The 18,210-nt window shown below is 38.1% G+C and overlaps 1 protein-coding gene across 2 annotated transcripts in view; it reads left to right on the forward strand.

Annotated features, from left to right (window-relative positions):
* Positions 1-18,210, forward strand: part of UNC13C (unc-13 homolog C) — a 666,761-nt gene that overhangs the window by 359,416 nt on the left and 289,135 nt on the right. For both annotated transcript variants that reach the window (XM_068963824.1, XM_068963823.1), the window contains 3 exons: positions 2,242-2,310; positions 3,922-4,011; positions 14,519-14,647. In XM_068963824.1, coding sequence (XP_068819925.1) covers positions 2,242-2,310; positions 3,922-4,011; positions 14,519-14,647 — 288 coding nt within the window. The remainder of the gene's footprint in view (positions 1-2,241; positions 2,311-3,921; positions 4,012-14,518; positions 14,648-18,210) is intronic.

The raw sequence follows: 18,210 nt of genomic DNA on the forward strand, positions 1-18,210 counted from the left end.
ATGTAACCTAAGTCCAGAGGTGGTAAGGATTTCAGGGCTAATACAGCTGCTTAGGATTGCAATGTTTTGAAAGGATGGACAGCCAGAATTAAGGGTGAAATGTGGGGGCTCCTAGCTTCCTACCTCATCCTTCTTACCATTTGTTTAGCTTTTATCTTATAGCCTCAGTATATTTGACCTTCTCTTATCTAGTCTGAGTTTAAAGTGGAAAAAGGAGGGACACACAAAGGGCAAAAGGAAAAATGGCCTGACAAAGAATTATATGGCAAACACTAATATTATACAACAAACTCTGCAGAACGTTCTTTTAGAATCTTTCTAAATAATAATTCACTGATAATATTTTGGCTAGTTCTGTCTCCTTTAATAAGCTAGATACATCTTATTGGCCAAAACTTTTCTACATGGTCATTCCAAGAGTTAAAAAAAAAAAAAAGCCTGGGAAGGTAAGTGTTTCATAAAGGACACATTTGACTCTTGAGGTTCTGTTAGTAAGGAAAAGAAGAATGGGTATTGGGCAGATGGCCAGATGAGTTGGTCCCAGTGTGTTTGGGTCATAGCATGATTGACTAGAGTCATGTCAGCTGTCTTAATGATTCATACCAATCACAGAGGTTGCATAGAGCATTCAGAGACTGACACAAACACAGTGATTTTTATGATCATTGAATGATTAACTACTGTGACCTAAACTGATGATTGTACTGGCTCTTTTATTTTTCTGTTTCGATTGAGAGTCACTGACCCACATCATTGGGTGATGAGGGGTTAATAAAGGGCAGTATAGGTCACCTCCTCCCCTAGGAAGGTATGATAGGGCATAAGAAAGAAAAATCCAAGACATTCATTGTGTTTTTTGGCAGCTTTCCTGGAGAATCTTACTTGCCTAATAAGATGACAAGCTTCTGGAAGACAAGTTTCATTTCTTAGGCTCCTTCATTGCCACCACACAGCAGCCATACTCAAACTTTGTTCACTGATGTATAAACCTGATAAAAGGCAGTTTATTCAGAAAATTGAAGTCTCAACTTAGGAACAATTTATCAACTCCTGTTAATATTCAGCTCATTTCATCAAGATCAGTGACTCTAAGGAATATGAATTATATACCCCATAAATCTACCTTATATGTGAAACTACTGGGAAAATTTTCTACTTTTGCTAATACAGTATAATGTAATATTTACAGAATATTAATCTAGGGATAAGCCTTTAATGTCATCTAGCCATCTCCCTATTTTTTTTTTTCATTTTTGTTTGGAAATCAGGGACTCAGACTGGTTTTTGTCGACCTATAACTTTTTTGTGTGACTTTGATGGTTTTCACTGTATCTAATTTGTATAATTTATTTAATCCACACACCTATATCTTTATGATTATTAGCAAAACTACTTAATGCTTATCACCTATCATCTTCAAATCCTTCTCTGAAGAGGTCAGTCCAACCCTGAACAATATCAGAGGAAGGCATCAGTAGTTTTTGTTCACCTGATTTTTATACTTTTTTTTAAGCACTAAATCATAATTATACTGTAAAGGCAGTCAAACCTTTCAGATTATGAAGTCTATTACCAAAAGGGAAATGCTTTTTGAAATTGATTTTGACAAAAAGTGTAGTTATTCCCACTTCCATAGATGGGAGACCTTTAAAAAACTATGGTTTAATTTTGGAAAGATGGTGTGGCATGTGAGGGTTGTAGGGGGTTGGGTTGTATTTTTCTTCCTGACTCATACTACTGTGTTGTCTGGACTCTTTCTAACACAACTCTCTGGATACTGTCTCATTCATCAGAGAGAGGCAGTGTGACTTACAGAAAGAGTGTGGATTTGGTGTCAGAGACCTGAGCTTGAATCACAGCTATTGAACATTCCAGCTGTATGATCTGGGAGAAATAACTGACACTTTTTGACCTTCCTTCCTATAAAATGGTTTTCTGTGGTGGCTCAGTGGTAAAGAATCCGCCTGCTGATGCAGGAGACATGGGTTTGATCCCTGGGTTGGGTAGATCCCCTGGAGAAGAAAATGGCAACCCACTCCAATATTCCTGTCTGAAAAATCCCACAGACAGGGGATCCTGGTGGGCTACAGTGCATAGGGTCACAAAACAGACAAGACATGAAGACTAAGCGCCACACCTTCTATAGAATGGGGACCATAACTCAGACTAGTTTTGTTGTGAGGACTGCATTTAGAATGATCATTGATTTCCATTTTCCTATTTTGTGTTTTCTTTGTACAGAGGGAAAAATTCATAAAACTACTGGACCAGTTGCATAACTCTTTAAGAATTGATCTGTCAAAGTATAGGGTATGTATAAAATTATTTGCCTAAAGGTAAAATGCTGTGCTTGGCTCAGATCACTTCTTGTCATATTGTAAAAAAGTTATCCACTGTGTAAGAGAGAAGTAAAGATAATGATCTTGTGTCCTGTCACAGTAGGCAGGTCTTCTAAATAATCAAATAGATATCCCTTGTCCAGGTACCTCACTCCACTTCAGACTACAACAATACTCTGTGTGTGTGTGTGTTTGTGTCTGTGTGTATGTACACATAATTCTTTAAATATTTTAATAGTCATCAGATTGAGTGGCCGACTGCTACTTCATGGAGTAGAAGTATGTGGCCCAGGCCTCATCTTGAAATCTCCCCCTTCTCATGAGACATTCTGCTGATACTTCCTCAGCTTCTGAGACTCCTGGTAGTAATGTTTAGTTCACTCCTGGATCAATACAATGTGTGTTTGTGAAGCTGCCCAGAGTTCATTGTGAACAGTTCTATACTTTACCTCCAGGTGAAACACACACAAACTCACACAAATATATTCATGTATGTGTGTAAAAAGACACATATAATTTTAGTTACAGAATACCTTAATTACAAAAAATTAATTGCATATTTTGTTTACCAAAAAATCTGTACTAATAGCTATTGTATCTTTACTTAATGGTTTATTCTAAACGTGTTTACATATGTCCACATATGTATCTCTTCAATATTCATTTTTTTTAGTATTTTATTGAAGAATATCTTTAATGCACATTTCTGGAAATTATAATACCAGATTTTGTCTGACTCATCTATCATGTTGGAACTGGGGCCAACACTATGAGAAGGGAACTGCTATGCCAGGCGGTGAAAATGACATTTGGGGACAAGAAGGACCTTGAGGCCACCACATTCACCATCACTTTGACACCCCAACTTTGCTTGAGTTCTTGAATATCTATTAAGAAAAGTTACCTGTATTTTTTCTGATGACTATTTAAAAAGCCTATCTGGAAGCATGTTAAAATGGGAAATTTCTCAATGCTAAAATTGTTTCTTTAATATTTTAATAATTATACCTTTCTTTTTCTTCAGAATTCTGAACATCTGTTTTTATATGACATTTCTCACCAAACTTTTTGTTTAAATCCCAAATACTTTTTGTAGAGAAGTACAGTGCAGTCTATATTTTATCTTTTTAACTTTTAAAAGTTTCTTTATGTAAAAAAGTAAATATAGCACATGTCAAGGCTCCCAAAAGTATTTTCAAAAAAAATAACCTATCTTGAGAAAATTATAAAAAATAATTTTCAAATAGATACTGACCTTCCCTCTTTCAGTAAGAATACTATTTTATGAATCAAAGATGAGTAACCTAATGGTGCCACATTAATGATATTATTTTGTACATTTTTATTATATTGTGGGAATAAATAGAAGAATGACTTTCTAAGACTAAGACAAGACTATCTCCAACATTTTTACCCTCTGTAATATTTTATAGTAAAAATGTTGTGAGAATACTGTGGTGATACTTTCTAAATATTTCATGATTTACTTACCTTTTTTCTTTTTCCCACAGAAAGCTAGTTTATTTCCCACTGGAGGCTTAATGCTGGTAATTTACCCATTTCTTGTTTTCTAATTAACCAGGAACACTTTCCTGCCAGCAATGCGGAAAGACTGCAAGACCTGAAATCAACTGTTGACCTGCTAACAAGTATCACCTTTTTTAGGATGAAGGTACATCATTTATTTTATTTATTTTTTTGTCACTGTCTCCATGTGACATACATTTATTCCCTGGTAAAGTCTTGTTTTACCTGTCTCTTGATAAGCATTATTCATCCCTGGTGAATAAGATGTGGTGCCTTTGCTAAATGAATGTTATAATATAAAATGTTGAGAAAAGGATTATCCCAGATGCTTAGGATATTCTGATACATTTGGCTCAAATTTAGTTTTAAGTTAAATCCATCTTAAACAAAGCTCTCCAAAGAGTTGACATGGCACTTACTTAAAAAAAAAAAAAATCTCTGAGAACATTAAATGGAAATGATGTTCACTTTGCATTTCAGCTTTAACTCAGCTATTTTGCTGGACTTCTTTTTTCGCGCGTGTGTGTGTGTGTGTGTATACATACATGCTCAGTCATTCAGTTGTGTCTGACTCTTTATCAACCCTATGGCCTGCAGCCTGCCAGGCTCCTCTGTCCATGGGATTTTCCTAACAAGAATTTTGGAGCAGGTTGCCATTTCCTCCTCTAGGGAATCCTCCCGACCCAGAGATCGAACCTGGGTCTCCTGCACTGGTGGGCGATCTATCTATCGATCGATCTATATCCAGAGATATGTAAGTCCATATATGTGTATATGTGTGTGTGTATACTAACTATATATATATATAATCATATTATATATGATAACCTGTTATATATATATATAAATATATCATATATATAATATATATATGATATATTTATTTATCTCCACATAGTCAAAGCTATAATTTTTCCAGTAGTCATGTACAGATGTGAGAGCTGGACCAAAGAATTGATGTTTCAAAATGTGATGCTGGAGAGTCCTTTGGACAGCAAGGAGATCAAACCAGTCGATCCTAAATGAAATCAACCGTGAATATTCAATGGAAGGACTGATACTGAACCTGAAGCTCAAATACTTTGGCCACTTAATGCAAACACCCAACACCCTGGCAAAGACCCTGATACTGGGGAAAATGGAGGGCAGGGGGAGAAGGGGTCAACAGATGATGAGATGGTTGGATGGCATCATTGACTCAATGGACATGAGTTTGGAGATAGTGAAGGATAGGTAAGCCTGGTGTGCTATAGTCCATGGGGTTGCAAAGAGTTGGACATGACTGAGCAACTGAACAACAAATATTTGTCTACACATTGTTCTAGCTTCTGGAAAGTTAAAGTGATACCCAATCCAGGCTCACTAGGAATGTTTGCTCATTGACAAGTGATGCCTGCCATTGACATTGAGTGGGCCAGGAAATGGAAATGAGGGCGGGGAGTGCCAGCCCAGTGCTCCAAACCTTCCATTCTTCAGTCAATAGCCTTGTGTTGTTCAGGAAACAAAATCTTCTTAAACTTACAGCTCCTCCTCCACCACCCTCACTAATGACTGATAACCTTGCTTCCTATTTCACTGCAGAATGAGGAGCACCTACTGGAGAGTTTCCTCAAGCTCTGACCACAGACATCCGCCACCTCTGCCATTGCCTGCTTAGCTATACCTGTGTCCATATTTTAATTTTTTTTTGCATTGTTATTGCTTAGATATTTGTTCTCCTAAAAAATAGCTATATCTTCTACTCATGCAATTAATTTCCTCCCCTCCCGATGCCAAAAATTTGGCCTCTGTGCACTGGTACTTAATCAAATCTCTGAGACAGTTTTGGGTGACGTAGGAAGAATTCATCGAGTGCTGTGGGGGGTGGGGGAGAGGTAGGTCCAATGTTGCTGATTTGATCAGGGTATGCTCAGGGCCTGTACTTCTTTGATTTTGTCTGAGGTAATCTCTTGAGTTTCTCTGGTTCCTTTCATCTGGCCTCGGGTGGTCTTCTCTAGAATAAATAGTGCTGACATTTTCCACGTGTTAGACTTTAGTTCTATAAAGAGTTCACTGATTTTGTTATGTGTGTCCCTTGAGGTTAATCCCTTACAATTATACAATGGAAGCATAGATTCAAGGGATTAGATCTGATAGGTACAGTGCCTGAAGAACTGTGGACAGAGGTTCCTGACATTGTACAGGAAGCAGTAATCAAGACGAGTTCAATTCAGTTCAGTCGCTCAGTCGTGTCCGACTCTTTGCAACCCCATGAATCGCGGCATGCCAGGCCTCCCTGTACATCACCATCTCCCGGAGTTCACTCAGACTCACATCCTTCGAGTCCGTGAGCCATACGGCCATCTCATCCTCGGTCATCCCCTTCTCCTCCTGCCCCCAATCCCTCCCAGCATCAAAGTCTTTTCCAGTGAGTCAGCTCTTAGCATGAGGTGGCCAAAGTACTGCAGCTTCAGCTTAAGCATCATTCCTTCCAAAGAAATCCCAGGGTTGATCTCCTTCAGAAGGGACTGGTTGGATCTCCTTGCAGTCCAAGGGATTCTCAAGAGTCTTCTCCAACACCACAGTTCAAAAGCATCAATTCTTTGGTGCTCAGCCTTCTTCACAGTCCAACTCTCACATCCATACATGACCACAGGAAAAACCATAGCCTTGACTAGACGGACCTTAGTCGGCAAAGTAATGTCTCTGCTTTTGAATATACTCTCTAGGTTGGTCATGACTTTTCTTCTAAGGAGTAAGCGTCTTTTAATTTCATGGCTGCAATCACCATCTGCAGTGATTTTGGAGCCCAAAAAAATAAAGTCTGACACTTTTTACTGTTTTCTCATCTATTTCCCATGAAGTGATGGGACCAGATGCCATGATCTTCATTTTCTGAATGTTGAGCTTTAAGCCAACTTCTTCACTCTCCTCTTTCACTTTCATCAAGAGGCTTTTTAGCTCCTCTTCACTTTCTGCCATAAGGGTGGTGTCATCTGCATATCTGAGCTTATTGATATTTCTCCTGGCAATCTTGATTCCAGCTTGTGTTTCTTCCAGTCTAGCGTTTCTCATGATGTACTCTGCATATAAGTTAAATAAGCAGGGTGACAATATACAGCCTTGATGTATACCTTTTCCTATTTGGAACCAGTCTGTTGTTCCATGTCCAGTTCTAACTGTTTCTTCCTGACCTTCATACAGATTTCTCAAGAGGCAGGTCAGATGGTCTGGTATTCCCATCTCTCTCAGAATTTTCCCCAGTTGATTGTGATCCACACAGTCAAAGGCTTTGGCATAGTCAATAAAACAGAAATAGATGTTTTTCTGGAACTCTCTTGCTTTTTCCATGATCCAGCAGATGTTGGCAATTTGAACTCTGATTCCTCTGCCTTTTCTAAAACCAGCTTGAACATCAGGAAGTTCACAGTTCACGTATTGCTGAAGCATGGCTTGGAGAATTTTGAGCATTACTTTACTAGCATGTGAGATGAGTGCCCATCCCCAAGAAAAAGAAATGCAAAAAGGCAAAATGGTTATCTGAGCTTGCCTTAAAAATAGCTAAGATAAGAAGAGAAGCTAAAGGCAAAGCAGAAAAGGAAAGATATACCCATTTAAATACAGAGTTCCAAAGAATAGCAAGGAGAGATAAGAAAGCCTTCTGCAGTGATCAATGCAAAGAAATAGAAGCAAACAATACAATGGGCAAGACTAGAGATTTCTTCAAGAAAAGTAGAGATACCACGGGAACATTTCATGCAAAGATGGACGTAATAAAGGACAGAAATGGTATGGACTTAACAGAAGCAGAAGATATTAAGAAGAGGTAGGAAAAGTACACAGAAGAACTAAACAATAAAAGATCTCACTACCCAGATAGCCATGATGATATGATCACTCACCTAGAGTCAGACATCCTGGAATGCAAAGTCAAGTGGGCCTTAGGAAGCATCACTACAAACAAAGCTAGTGAAGGTGATGGAATCCCAGTGAGGTATTTCAAATCCTAAAAGATGATGCTGTGAAAGTGCTGCACTCAATATGCCAGAAAATTTGGAAAACTCAGCAGTGGCCACAGGAATGGAAGAAGTCAGTTTTCATTCCAATCCCAAAGAAAGGCAATGCCAAAGAATGTTCAGACTACCACACAGTTGCACTCATCTCACACGCTAGCAAAATAATGCTCAAAATTCTCCAAGCCAGGCTGCAACACTATGTGAACCATGAATTTCCAGATGTTCAAGCTGGTTTTAGAAAAGACAGATGAAACAATAATCAGATTGCCAGCATCCATTGGATCATTGAAATATCAAGAGCATTCCAGAAAAACGTCTACTTCTGCTTTATTGACTATGCCAGAGCCTTTCACTATGTGCACCACAACAGACTGTGGAAAATTATTAAAGAGCTGGGAATACCAGAGCACCTTACTTGTCTCCTGAGAAACCTGTATGCTGGTCAAAAAGCAACAGTTAGAACTGAGCATGGAACAACAGACTGGTTCCAAATCAGGAAAGTACATCAAGGCTATATAATGTCACCCTGCTTATTTAACATATGGTTATGCAGAGTAAATCATGGAAAATGCTAGGCTGGATGAAGCACAAGCTGGAATCAAGATTGCTGGGAGAAATATCAATAACCTCAAATATGCAGATGACACCACTCTTATGACAGAAAGGGAAAAAAAGAACTAAAGAGCCTCTTGATGAAAGGGAAAGAGGAGAGTGAAAGAGCTGGCTTAAAACTCACCATTCAGAAAATTAAGATCATGGCATCTAGTCCCATCAATAAATGGCAAATAGATGGGGAAGCAATGGAAAAAGTGAGTGACTATTTTTTTTGTGCTCCAAAATCACTGTAGATGGTGATTGCAGCCATGAAATTAAAAGAGGCTTGCTCCTTTGAAGAAAGCTATGACCAACCTAGACAGTATATTAAAAAGCAGAGACATTACTTTGCCAACAAAGGTCCATCTAGTCAAAGCTTTGGTTTTTCCAGTGGTCATGTATAAATGTGAGAGTTGAACTATAAAGAAAACTGAGTGCTGAAGAATCGATGCTTTTGAACTATGGTGTTGGAGAAGACTCTTGAGAGTCCCTTGGACTGCAAGGAGATCAAACCCATAAATCCTAAAGGAAATCAGTCCTGGCTGTTCTTTGGAAGGACTGACGTTGAAGCTGAAACTCCAGTACTTTGGCCACATGATGTGAAGAACTAGCTTATTGGAAAAGACCCTGATGCTGGGAAAGACTGAGGGCAGGAGGAGAAGGGGACAACAGAGGATGAGATGGTTGGATGGAATCACCAACTCTATGGACATGAGTTTGAGCAAGCTCCAGGAGTTGGTGATGGTCAGGGAAGCCTGGCATGCTGCAGTCCATAGGGTCACAAGAGCAAGACATGTCTGAGCAAATGAACTGAACTGAGGCTACCAGCACCCTGCGCCAAGGCTGCACTATTGTTTCTTGGCTATTCTGCCCTTATCTCTGCACCCCCTCCCTTCACTGATTTCTTGTTCTTTCCCTAAGTCCTGTCAGACTCTTGTGACCCCATGGAGTACACTATCTCCCAGAGTTCACTCAAATTCATGTCCATTGAGTCGGTGACACCATCCAACCATCTCATCCTCTTCTGCCCCCTTCTTCCCCAGCATCAGAGTCTTTTTCAGTGAGTCAGCTGTTCACATCAGGTGGCCAAAGTATCAGAGCTTCAGCCTCAGCATCACTCCTTTCAAGGAATATTCAGGGTTGATTTCCTTTGGGATTGACTTCTCTGATTAGCAACTGTTTGAATCTGCCTTGTGAAACTCAGACAAGGTCATAGAGGCTGAACAAAAAGGGTCCAGTGCCCAGTATCCTCACAGAGTCCTGCTCAGTTTTACCCCTGAGTTACTAAAAACAGTCATCCAGCAATCTTCCTCACTCACCTGAATTATCAGTCTTCCCCTCTCCACTGGATATTCCTGTTCAGCAAACATACTGTCATTTCCAGCCTTAAACATATTGCTTCACTCCATTTTTTTTTTCATTTACTGTGTGTATGTGTGTGTTAGTTGCTCATGTCCAACTTTTAGTCATGTCCAACTCTTTGTGACCCCCACAGATTGTAGCCTACTAGGCTCCTTTGTCCACTGTATTTTCCAGGCAACATTACTGGAGTGGGTTGCCATTTCCTCCTCCAGGCGATCTTCCCAATCCAGGAATCGAACCTGGGTCCTCCCACATTGCAGGCAGATTCTTTACCATCTGAACCACCAGGGAGGTCCCTGGTACAGTTACTACCCTTATCCTTCTTTTCCTTTAATACGAAGACTCATCAAAATAGTCCTTTTAACAAATTTGTTCCAAATGTATTTTCTTCCATTATCTTGTGAACACATTTTCTCCTTCTAGTCATTTCTTCCCCTCATTGTAGACAGTAAATTTCACTCTTGTCTAGTTCTATTGGTTTTGACATGTGTGGTTATCATAACTACCACTGTCATTGAGATACAGAAGTCCATAACCCTCCAGGGTTCCCTTATGTTTCCCCTTTACAGTCAGCCTCTCTCCCACACCCTGATTTGTGATTGTTCCCCTGTAGTTTCACCTTTACTAGAATATTGTATGAATGAAATAATCTTTGTAGTATAACATATTGGCTATTCATCCATCTTGTTGAGTGTATTTAAAGTTCATTCTTTTTCTTTTTTTTGCTGAGTAGTAATCCTCTGTTATGTATGTACTACATGCATTTGGGTAGTCTTTAGTTTTAGGTCATATCAAATAAAACTGTCAAAAATATTCATATATGTTTTTGTATAAACATACATTTTCACTTTCCTTGGATAAATAACAAGGAGTGAGATTCTTTACTAATCTGTTAAATGTATGTTAAATTTTACCAAGAATTGGTAAGAATTGCCAGTTGCAGTTCTACATTTTCTAGTGAAGCTCTTGTCATTTTCCATGATTTTATCTTATTTTTAGGCATTCTACTAGGAATAGAGTTGTTTCATATTGTTGTCTTAATGTTTTTCCTTCTATACAATTATAATTAATAATGTTGATGTGCTTTCTTGGGCTGATTTGCCAATTGAGTGTCTTTTGTGAAAAACCTGTTGAAATGTTTTGCTCACTTTTCATTCTTACTGTTGAGCATTAAGTTCTTTATATACTCTGGATACGAATCTTTTGTAAGGTACTTTATTTCCTGATAATTTCCTCCTGTCTGTGCCTTGTCTTTTCATTCTCTAACATTATCTTTGCATATCAAAAGTTTTTAATTTTGATAAACTCTACTTTACCAGTTTTTCTATTTGGAGATAGTGCTACTGGCTAAGAAGCTAAGGTCACAATGAAATTTTTCTATTTTTCTTCTAAGTGTTTTATTTTACCTGTATGTTTAGTCCTGTGTTTCATTTTGAGAGTGGTTTTTTTTTTTTCAATAAGTGAAGAATGAGTCAAGGATCATTTTTTTTGTATATGCATGTTCTGTAGTTTTCATACCATTTCATACCATTTATTAATATGCTCATCCCTTATACATTGAATTGCAGTTGTATCGATACAAAAATTCAGTTGGTCACATTTGTTTGAGTCTGTTTCTGGAATCCATGATTTCCAAATGTCTATACTTTAATCATTACCATGTTATATTGTTTGCTGAAGCCTTATAGCAAATCTTGATATTAGATAGTATACATCTTCCACTTTTTTTGTTATTTTTCAGAGTTGTTTAGATTATATTAGTTCTCACCAGGATTTTGGTTGGGATTGCATTAAATCTATAGATCAATCTATAGAAAATTTAAAAAATTAAAATACTAAATCTTCAATCTATTCTTCTTTGGAACCAACTCCAGTAGGATTTTACCCCATCACTTCATCAAAAATGATCATCAAAAATGATCACCAGTGACCATCACTTTGCTAAATCTAGTGATCAGTCATCAGTCTTCATCCTACAGTGTCAGTATCACTTAATATAGCTTATCAATCCTTTCTCCAGGAAAGTCTTTCTTCTCTAGATTCCAGGACACCCCTCTTAAATTTATTTTCCCTCCTATCTCAGTGGCTGTTTTTTTTTTTTTTTTCTTTGTTGTTTTGTTCTTTTTCATTTATTTAAAGCCATACGGCTAGAATTACCCAGGGTTTACTTTTTGGAACCCTTCTCTTCTCTGTACTCATCTAGTTTCATTTCTTTAAATTTTTACCACTAGCCCAGGCATCTACACTACTCCAGGCTCATCTACTCAGATGTCTATTTGAAATCTACTTGTATGTGTAACAGGCTTATCAGTATTAACCTGTCAGAAACTGATCTTTTGATCATCCAAACACAGACTTGCTCATCTAAGTTAAAGCCACTTCCATTGTACCAGTTACTTAGGTTGAAATTTTGGTGTTGTGCTGCCTCCCACAGGCTAGCTTGCCCAGCTTCAAGACCAAAGAAAGCCTGGAGTCAGCAACAGATACCAGTGGTTTAATGGATAGGGGGATCTTACTTGTCTGAAACAAGGCCTTGGAGTGACATCCCACTGCATATCCCAGACAGTGGACAGAATATGGTGGTCATCTTCATCCTGGGAAGAAAGTGGCGTTGCCAGATAAACGGGGAATTGATGTCCCGTTGACTCCTCCATTACCAGAGAACCCAGCAGAGGAGCATGGTCTTCACCACCCCTTTGATAAGTTATTATGGGCTTCCTTGGTGGCTCCGAGGTTAAAGCGTGTGCCTAGAATGCGGGAGACCTGGGTTCGATCCCTGGGTTGGAAAGATCCCCTGGAGAAGGAAATGGCAACCCACTCCAGTATTCTTGCCTGGAGAATCCCATGGATGGAGGAGCCTGGTGGGCTACAGTCCACGCGGTTGCAAGGAATCAAACATGACTGAGCGATTTTACTCACTCACTCACTCAAAATTAGATGAATCATTAGATGGGGCCTGGGGCAAGTATACAGGAGATCAGACAGGTAGTAGGGTGTAGCTGAAATAGACACTAGTGGAGCAGTGGATGTATAGAAAGCAAGACAGCCATCTTGGGTGACCTAATCATACACTTCCGGTTCTGACGCATCTCTTTCTCTGACACGAATCATCCAATTTGTCAGAAAATCCTGTTACCCATTCCTTCAAAAATTAACCAAAATAGAATTTCTTCTAACACCTCCTCCTAGCTTTGCACGATCATAATTTGAGCACTATCTTCTCAAAACTCAATTACTGCACTATTCTCATCACTGGCCTTTCTGAATTTTTCCATAGACGGCCTTAAGGCAGCATATGGGAACCTTTTTAAGAAGTGTATTAGGTCACGTTGCTCTTCTGCTCAGATAGTCCCCTTCCTTCCTACCTTGCTTACAGCTAAGTTCTAGAGTAGTCTGTGATTTTTTACCACTGGTCCCACCCTCTTCTCTGAATTCATCTACTATTAAAGTCCTTTTTATTAAATTCTGTTCTAATGAAACCGTTTCTATCCCGCTTTGTCTGTTTTTCTTTCAGCATGCAATACCATATAATATATCTTATTGATTTTTGTTTATTTTCTACTAACATTTAGTTTCACGAAGAAAGGATTTCTGTTTCTTCTGTTCCCTGCAGTATTGCCATTTCTGATGTATCAGTTCAGTTCAGTCGCTCAGTCGTGTCTGAAGCTTTGCCGACCCCATGAATCGCAGCACGCAAGGCCTCCCTGTCCATCACCAGCGGTTCACTCAAACTCATGTCCATCGAGTCAGTGATGCCATCCAGCCATCTCGTCCTCTGTCATCCCCTTCTCCTCCTGCCCTCAATCCCTCCCAGCATCAGGGTCTTTTCCAATGAGTCAACTCTTCACATGAGGTGGCCAAAGTATTGGAGTTTCAGCTTTGGCATCAATCCTTCCAATGAACACCCAGGACTGATCTCCTTTAGGATGGACTGGTTGGATCTCCTTGCAGTCCAAGGGACTCTCAAGAGTCTTCTCCAACACCACAGTTCAAAAGTATTATTTCTTCAGTGCTCAGCTTTCTTCACAGTCCAACTCTCACATCCATACATGACCACTGGAGAAAACATAGCCTTGACTAGACAGACCTTTGTTGACAAAGTAATGTCTCTGCTTTTGAATATACTGTTTAGGTTGGTCATAACTTTCCTTCCAAGGAGTAAGCATCTTTTAATTTCATGGCTGCAGTCACCATCTGCAGTCTGATGTATCAGTTCAGTTCAGTTGCTCAGCCATGTCCGACTCTTTGCAACCCCATGGATTTCAGTACACCAGGCCTCCCTGTCCATCACCAACTCCCAGAGTTCATTCAGACTCACGTCCATCGAGTTGGTGATGCCATCCAGCCAGCTCATCCTCTGCCGTCCCCTTCTCCTCCTGCCTCCAATCCCTCCCAGCATCAGAGTCTGATGTATAGTAGGTGATAAATATTTGTTGAGTGGTTGGATGGAATGAATGAATGATATTGTGATGGGTAACTTCAAATGTTTCTATTTAAATATTTATAACTATGTTCATTTTCTTGAGTTGTTATATTAAGAACTTAAGGTGGGTGTTTTTACCTTTAAAACATTTTTCAGACCACATTTTTCCTGAATACAGAAAAGTCGACTAAAAGTGTTTATAGAATATTGCTTGACTATTTTTATATAGTTAATACAGTGTTCTACTTTTAAATTTAAGAAAATAATTTGTATACCAGGTTCTGGAACTGCAAAGCCCCCCTAAGGCCAGCATGGTGGTGAAGGACTGCGTCAGGGCTTGCCTGGATTCTACGTACAGATATATTTTTGACAACTGCCATGAACTCTATTCCCAGCTAATAGACCCGGTAAGAAAAAATATGTGTCTATTTTCTGTTCTAATGTCTGCTTCCATAAGTAAGTGGGAAAGTATGTTCATTCAACTTATGTTACCTGTAGGTTGTTAGAATTTCCATATTGTTTCTTCACATTTGAATGTCACTTTAATGTACATGAAACAATCCACTCCTTGCAATAACTTCTTATATTAATGGTGGATATTATTCAAGGTTTCACATGAGGAGTCAATTTCAAATAAGTGATTGTCTCAAAGTCACATAGTAGGAAAGTGGAAGATTTGGTGCTAAAATTTAGGATTTAAACTTCTGCTCCTGTGTCTTTCCCCTAACTCATCCTGCCTCCCTTATCAATTCTATCTCACAAAAATGATAGGTGGGGACATATTTACAGAACACAAGGGTAACATACTCACATATGTAAATTTATTATTAAGAAATATTTCTAAATACAAAAGAAACTAGAGAAAATAAACATGCATATACTTACTGCTTAGATGACCAGTTGTTAGTGGTTAGTAATATTTGTTCTGCTCTTTATTGTTTAAAGTTTTAAAATAATAGACATAAATTGGTATCTCACTTTGTAGTTCCTTCAAATTTCATTCTCCTCCCTTCATCTTCTTACAGAGATGAACACTATTTTAATGTTAATGAGTTGGAACATCTTTTCATATATGCTCAGTGAACAATTCAGTTCTATTTTCTGTGTGTCGCCTATTAATTCCTTGCTGATTTTTCTCTTGGCTTGCTTGCCTTTTACTCATTAATCTGCATAAAATTCTAAAATGTGTTTTGGATACTAATCTTTGTTGGTTATGTGATTCATTTATTATATAAATACAAGATATATTATATCTTTTTGTTGCATCAAAGTTTTTTTAATACACACTATGTTTTATATATATATATATAGCTATTACTTCTGTAGAACTATTGTTTGGGGATGACTTTTTAATATGAATCTATTGCCTATTCACTTCCCTGAAGAAAGCCATTGTTCCAGTAGATATTGAAAACCATTACCCATGGAACTTCTTGGTTGCTTAGAGTGGGGCAGAGTCTAAAAAGTATATGTTGGATGAAGGCCAGGAGGATTCTTTCAAACTAGGTTTCATGCTAGGATTCTTATAGTATTACTCTTTTTGGGTCAATAACTCTTTAGCCTAATAGGAGAACAAAGCAAAGCTGGAATCTGCCATTGTATAAGCAAAACAACATTTAACTGCATAATTGTTCTTAACTTTATCATTTCTGCTAAATGTGTGCATTAGTAGTTTGGAAACTTGGTTCCCTGGGATTTCGAGGGATTAAATTGTCCCTGACTTCAAATCTCTCCTTGGGTGGCTTTCTAGTGGCCTCCCTTTTTCTACTCTCTGTTCTTTATCTTCTTCCTGCAAAACTCTTTCAATTCTTCCTCTACATTTTCAATATCAAGGTCTTTGTTTCATGCAAAATATAAAAATTAGGCTTTTTATTATACCATGTAAGTTACCCATATGTAACTTCATAGGCAATCTTACCAGACTTTATTATCTTTGATTTCTTACTTCCTACAGTTTCAAACACAAACTGGCCCCTTCTCCTGAGCCTTAAATTCTATTTTTTCTGTGAATTGATCATCTTCTTTTACATCCCTGTATTTATCCTGTTCCATCTGCCTAAAATGTTCATCCCCCATCCTCTGTCTTCATCAAAATCCAACTTAAATATGATCTCCTTTCCTACTAGTTCACACTCAATGGATGAATCAAATCATCAAAATCACATGACATGCCTTAATATCTTTCAAATATATTAATAATAATAATAAACAAGTTTTATTTATATGGTGTCCCAGATGGTAAAGAATCTGCCTGCAATGCAAGAGACCTGGATTCAATCCCTGGGCAGTGAAGATCCCCTAGAGAAGGGAATGGCTATCTCCTCCAGTATTCTTACCTGAAGAATTCCATGGACAGAGGAGTCTGGTGGGCTACAGTCCACTGGGTCCCAAAGGGTCAGATATAGCTGAATGGCTAACACACTTTAGAGAAATATGTGCAATTCCCATAAAGCAAACATACCCCTAACAAAAAGCAAATAAATTATCATATAAAAATTAATATAGTTTAGTATCTGCTGACTTGGCTTTAAAAAGATGTTTGCATGATTTTCTAACCTTGTATTCATGTTAGATGCATATAGCATTTGAAAATCAAGACCAAAAGAGATGCTCTATCACAGGAGACTTTCAGTGCTTGCCTAAAACCTCTTGCCATTGTATTGGGGTCATGTTGCAGAGTCCTAGATGTCAGGATATGGAAGGAATTGATGGATGTCCCATCTAGTCCCAACCTTTAAACATAAGTCCGCAATGCCTTATTCCCCATGGTCTTTACCTACCTGGATTTGCTTCACGTCCCAAACCCTTTCCTGGCTAACTTGAGCTCACTGACCTTTTCGTCAGAAAGCTTCTAGGACCTCTCCTGGCTAAATTAGAAGTTGCTGCTCTCTGGTCTCATAGTATACCCTGACATGTCACCACCACCATGCTTATGATGGTGTATGTATTAGACATATAATGAAGCATTTGTCTGACCTGAGGCCATGAGTTTCATCTTTGTAGCTCTAGTGTTTAAACACTGTGCCTAACACAGAGTACAGCTGATAAACTAATAAGAAATAAATTTACAAAAAAAAGAAAAAAAACACTCTTAGTTATTTATATTCTATTTCAATGACTCCACTGTAAGTCTGTGACCAAGAACATAATCTCTGATATTAGAGCCCCTGAGTTCAAATCCTGGCTGTAAAGCTTATTAACATGGTCACCTTAAATAGGCTAGCCTCTACAAGTCTCAGTTTCTTCAAGATATACTTTTAGTATTTATTCCACTTCTGTGTTTGAGTTCTCTGTAGATAATGTCATGCCTGAAACAAAAAACAACAACAACAAGAATTTCAGGGTTGTTAGGCACAGTATAATTCTGCTTATTTAAATGTGGAAGCATACTTTCTTTCTCCAGAGGGGTTTTTAAGAACCATATACAAATAGTACTTAGAATAAAAATGGAAAACAAACAAGAGAAAAGTTGAAATTGTTGCAGTTAGACAAGATAGCTAGAAACAGCTGGCTGCACACTCATGGAACAAACAGCGTTTACCTTGACTTAATCACCAGGCCCACGTTTGTCCTTCAGTTCAACATAACTAAGGACTCAAGTGTGGCAATGTGGACATAGAGGATTGATCTCTTGCATAAAGATACATGAGGGATCAATTTATAAACTAGCCCAATATTCTAATTATTTTTTAATTAATAATGAGTTTTAGAATCTTCTCACAAGCTTATTAGCTTTTGAGTAACCATTTTGATAAATTACCTCTTTGTAGCTTATGCTTATTTTAAAAAATATAATCTACTTTTTTCCTGGTTGCTATTCTGGGGTTACTTTATTCTTTGTCAGCTTTTGATGTTGCAAAGTTTTTCACAATCCCTCAACTTTATCTTTGTCACAGTGTACGTTTATTTTTTTTTTAAATCTCAATCTTAATGTAATCAAATTGACCAATTTTTCTATTTCAAATATGAT

The sequence above is a fragment of the Capricornis sumatraensis genome, chromosome 2 (genome assembly GCF_032405125.1).
Source record: "Capricornis sumatraensis isolate serow.1 chromosome 2, serow.2, whole genome shotgun sequence".
Taxonomy (NCBI): Eukaryota; Metazoa; Chordata; class Mammalia; order Artiodactyla; family Bovidae; genus Capricornis; species Capricornis sumatraensis.